Source organism: Cyprinodon variegatus, unplaced genomic scaffold (assembly GCF_000732505.1).
Source record: "Cyprinodon variegatus isolate N-32 unplaced genomic scaffold, C_variegatus-1.0 Scaffold30, whole genome shotgun sequence".
Lineage (NCBI taxonomy): Eukaryota > Metazoa > Chordata > Actinopteri > Cyprinodontiformes > Cyprinodontidae > Cyprinodon > Cyprinodon variegatus.
The window spans coordinates 472,788-478,010 of record NW_015150483.1 but is presented as its reverse complement, the minus strand read 5'-3'; the positions used below and the strand labels follow the sequence as shown (position 1 = coordinate 478,010).

Sequence of the window (5,223 nt, the reverse complement as noted above, 5' to 3'; positions counted from 1 at the left end):
AAAGATGAACATGAAAAGCTTGTAGACAATCAAAATATTGAAGACGTTCTTCAGAGATGTCACCACGCAGTCAAACACCGCCTAAAAATCAAGGAAAATAGATATTAAAAACATGGAGATTACAGATAAACTTTGGTTTAGATAGTAGCACATATAGATGTCACTATCAATATGTGCTACTATCTAAACCAAAGTTTATCTGTAATCTCCATGTTTTTAATATCTATTTTCCTTGTTTTTTAGGCGGTGTTTGACTGCGTGGTGACATCTCTGAAGAACGTCTTCAATATTTTGATTGTCTACAAGCTTTTCATGTTCATCTTTGCAGTCATTGCTGTACAGCTTTTCAAGGGGAAGTTCTTTTACTGTACTGACAGTTCAAAGGACACAGAGAAAGACTGCCAGTAATTTTTTTTTTTTCTTTTTACTTATGAATTTCTATTATACTGCTCAGATTTCCTTACCTTTATTTATTTTTCTTTCAGTTTTCAATAACAATATATCTTTATATATCTGGTGCATACCCTGAATTAAGATCTTAAATTATATACCGGTATATATTTTTTTATGTTTAGTTTCAATCAGAGCTCAGCTGCCTTATTTTTGTCTCTCCAGGGGATACTACATTGACTATGGGAAGGACAAGAAAGAGGTGAAAAAAAGAGACTGGAAGAGGCACGAGTTTCATTATGACAACGTCATCTGGGCTTTGCTCACGCTCTTCACTGTTTCCACTGGAGAGGGCTGGCCTCAGTGAGTGCTCCACTGGAGCTGGGCCAGATCACATGCTAGACGAGAAAATCCATGCGAAGCTATTCAACACATCATTTTCCTTCCATGGAGGGGCTTTTACTTGATGTGTTGTAACCTTTTGTGATCTGGCACATGTTTTAATAATGTTCAAATCTGACCTTTGATTAGGGAAATATGATTGATGTAGATGTTTCATCAAGGACTTTGCTGCTTATAGACACTCTCAATTAGATAATGCCAGCATTATGGGTTTGTAATGGGTCAGCTCTTTTAATTGATTGCTGATTTGGCAGTTAACATTTGATCTTCAGCCCAGTTATCACATACCTCTGAATAAATGTTGTCAACCTTCATTCCCCCATTTTTAGCTTTATAATGTTTTTTGAAAGTTGACATGTAGCTTGTTGGTTGCTTTCTGCAGGGTTCTGCAGCACTCTGTGGATGTAACAGAAGAAGACAGAGGTCCAAGTCACGGCAATAGGATGGAGATGTCAATCTTCTACGTCATCTACTTTGTTGTTTTCCCCTTCTTCTTCGTCAACATCTTTGTGGCTCTCATCATCATCACCTTCCAGGAGCAGGGGGATAAGATGATGGAGGAATGCAGCCTTGAGAAGAATGAGGTGAGATTTATCACATGCTATCATTGTCTTTAGCTCTTTTTGTTCTCTGTCATTTCCTCCCTTTGTCCTGGATTACAGAGAGCATGCATAGACTTTGCCATCAGTGCAAAGCCCTTGACCCGATACATGCCACAGAACCGACACACGTTCCAGTACCGCCTGTGGCATTTTGTGGTATCACCATCATTTGAGTACACAGTCCTGACCATGATTGCTCTCAACACGATTGTCCTGATGATGAAGGTAAGGAAAACAAACTAAAAGTTACGGAAAATTTGGAGTCATTGTATTAAAAAGTTGAGTTAAGCATAATTTGTCTTAATTAAAGACAAGTGTTTGTTGCAGCAGTTGTTGAAGGTACTTTAGAAAAAAAAATTACTGTTCTACATTAGTCGTAATGAGGGTTAAAATATAGTCGTAGCTACTGTATGGAAAAGCATTTGTTTTTTTTTTGTTTTGTTTTTTTGTGGGCATTTGACACAAAGGAGGCATTTGACACAAATGATCATTTACTCCTTTATAAAGTATGAACGGGCCACATAAAGGACAAATTATTGACTTGATGTTAAAGCTACAGTGTGTAATAATTACAGGGATATACAGTCAGAAATGTAATATATTAAACATAACTATGTTATTTTATCATCATCTACGAGCTCAGCCTCTTAACCTTAATATTTGCGTTGCCTTAGAATTCGTTATTTATAATTACATAGGAGCGGGTCTCGCAGCCATGGAGGCAGACATCTTTGCGCTACGGCAGCGCAGAGCCAACAAACTAGTGATTGCGAGATCGCCAAAACGTCACAACGATGTAGAAAAAATAACGGGTATATTTATTATCTTAAGTCTACATGAAATCTAGACCCTACACAGACTAATGAAATACTATCTGTAAAATTATCTATGTAAACAAACCTTATCACTTGAGAAGGTAGGTGATGCGGACGTCGTGGAAGACATTTTGTCCCGTAACGCTCGCCGTACTGGGGGGGAGAAGCGGTGGGGGGAGATGTTCATGTTGCTGCAGTCTGCAGTCTGACCGCTAGATGTCGCTAAAAGTTACACACTGTAGCTTTAAGTTTGATTACGTAAAAAGAAAGAAAAATATTACAATTTACTTATATGTAATCTTATTTATTCTTATTTAAATACTTTTTTTTTAATTCAAAAACTATTTAAATGGTAAATGGCATGTACTTATATAGCGCCTTTATTCAAGTCAGGAGACTTGACCAAAGTGCTTTACACTACATTCATTGACCCATTCACACACACACTGATGGTGGGCAAGCTACATTGCAGCCACAGCTGCTCTGGGGCTCACTGACAGAAACGGGGCTGCCGTAAACTGGCACCACCGGGCCTTCTGACCACCATCAGTAGACAATGCAGGTGAAGTGTCTTGCCCAAGGACACAACGACACTGAAAGTCGGAGTCGGGGCTTGAACCGTCAATCCTTCGATTTCAGGGCAAACTCCTACATCCAACGCCACTAAATCTTTGTTGACAAACCCATTCTAAATATAGTTTTATCTGTGTCCTGACTTCTTATCATAAACTTCTCATTAATAACACTTTCAAATTCCGAAAATCCAAAACTGGGATCTTTAGGTGTCAGATTATCACCTCCGCACATCGTGATAATTGCATTTGGGCCTATTGATTAATGTTTACTCTCACACTTTCCTCATCAGTATTTATTTCCTGCTCTGGCCTTTTTACAGAGCCCCTCAGACACACAGTCAGAAAAACGCTCAGTGACTCAGCCCATATTAAATATTGATCTACAATGTCCAGGCGCTGCTATTTAACATGACCTCATTAACTGAGGCTGCCGGCCCCTGGAGGAATGACTCCCTTTATAGCGCCTCAGATGAGAGGTGCAGAGACAGAGGCTCTATTTATGGGTCTGGAGGAATCTTCCATCTAACAGTAGATCTGCAGGGTGCATGGCTGAAGTTAATCAAAGGGATGTTGATCTGTTTTGAATTTGTTTGTGAATACCCCAGCTTTGTCTTCTTTACTGTTCAGACAGGCCTAAGAGGAACCTTAAGACACTTGTCATCTTTTGTATTTGCAGTATTACTCCGCCCCGCCTGCATATGATGCCTTTCTGAAGCACCTCAACACAGCATTTACTGTTCTCTTCTCTATTGAGTGTGTTCTAAAGATTCTGGCCTTTGGCTTTCTGGTGAGAGAAAATGGAAATAATGTTGCTTAACTTGGAATTGATGACAGTCCCTGTGCAAATCTCTCATAATTTGGTTTCTGTTTTAAAGAATTACTTCCGAGACACTTGGAACATTTTTGACTTCATCACAGTTTTGGGCAGCATCACTGAGATTGTGGTAGACTTGCAGGTAATCCCAAAGAGAATCTCAAATTGTCCCTTAAAGACTAAGAAATAGAAGATGCTGTGTTTGTGTCTTTGCTAACTGATTGTCTCCCTTTTATTTGTGTGGTTGCCAGCGCATTGACACATTCAACATGAGCTTCTTGAAGCTGTTTCGAGCAGCACGTCTGATCAAACTGCTAAGACAGGGCTACACCATCCGTATCCTCCTCTGGACCTTTGTTCAGTCCTTCAAGGCTTTGCCCTATGTCTGCCTTCTCATTGCTATGCTCTTCTTCATCTATGCCATTATTGGAATGCAGGTCAGAAATAAACAAGCCTTATCAAGTGTCTATGATTTCTCAATAAAGTGAAATGGCAGCTTATATAATTTTAGATTTGATGATCTCTTTGTCTTTTATATATTTGTGTTTAAACCAGGTATTTGGGAACATTAAACTGAACGAGGAGACTCACATTAACCAGCACAACAACTTTAAGACCTTCTTAGGTGCCCTGATGCTGCTGTTCAGGTACTGCTGTACTTTATAACATCTTTTCTAGGTAATTGACATTAATGATCATATTTCAACCTGTAGTACTATTTCCCTGAATACATCAGAACTATTTCAGTTTCTATCAATTAAAAAGACACTGGAGTCTAATCAACTGTGGTTCACACTAAATCTGAGGTCAAGATAATGTGGCTAAGATATAGTAATAAAAATGCAATATAAACACCTAAGGAGTCACTGTGTATAGAGATATAAAATACTTTCTGGGGATTTAATTTACATAGGATTGCGTATCATCTCTATTGAAAGTCTCAGTACGTCCACAAGGCAAATGTAGCATACACCAAATGTAGATTTATAAAACAATGAGCATGCTCACCTGCAGGCATTTTCCTTTACAAATCACAGCTACTGTATACCTTAAAGTCTCTAGAACAGGGGTAACTAATGGGGTCCAAATAAAGAAAATAAACAACCAGTAAAAGGCTGGAGACATTTGTAATTACATTATGTTACTTTAAACAGAAATTAAACACCGAAATAAAATTAGGTGTTTATGCATCCATGTTACACATTGAATTTTTAAATTAAAATAAATAGAACATTTGTCCATTTTAAAATCTAAAGTGTTTTTTGAAGTAGAGAAGAACAATCATTACGTTTGGTATGCAGACAACTTCCTGATTCACATATTTTATAAAACACCTGAACTGGCTTAATGAGAGAAGTGTGTTTTAGACTGCCCTGCAAGGCTTTAACCCTGGGTTTGAATGGTGAAAAAGCAATTCTCAAGCACAAGGTGCTCATTTGTGAGCCTGGATCAATATTTATAGATACATTGATTGTTTTGAATCTCATAACATGACTTTGGCTGGAAGCTGAAAGAGGTCAATGTTTGGCCCATGTCTAACTACTAATTTATGCATCCATCCATCCATCCATCCATCCATCCATCCATCCATCCATCCATCCATCCATCCATCCATCCATCCATCC

At 38.4% G+C, this 5,223-nt stretch overlaps 1 protein-coding gene across 4 annotated transcripts in view; it reads left to right on the top strand.

Annotated features, from left to right (window-relative positions):
• The window catches only part of LOC107100995 (voltage-dependent R-type calcium channel subunit alpha-1E-like), a 150,353-nt gene that overhangs the window by 124,257 nt on the left and 20,873 nt on the right, over positions 1-5,223 (top strand). For all 4 annotated transcript variants that reach the window (XM_015399749.1, XM_015399742.1, XM_015399725.1 and 1 more), the window contains 8 exons: positions 244-404; positions 616-753; positions 1,175-1,376; positions 1,455-1,619; positions 3,461-3,571; positions 3,660-3,740; positions 3,850-4,035; positions 4,154-4,245. In XM_015399749.1, the coding sequence (XP_015255235.1) occupies positions 244-404; positions 616-753; positions 1,175-1,376; positions 1,455-1,619; positions 3,461-3,571; positions 3,660-3,740; positions 3,850-4,035; positions 4,154-4,245 (1,136 nt within the window). The remainder of the gene's footprint in view (positions 1-243; positions 405-615; positions 754-1,174; positions 1,377-1,454; positions 1,620-3,460; positions 3,572-3,659; positions 3,741-3,849; positions 4,036-4,153; positions 4,246-5,223) is intronic.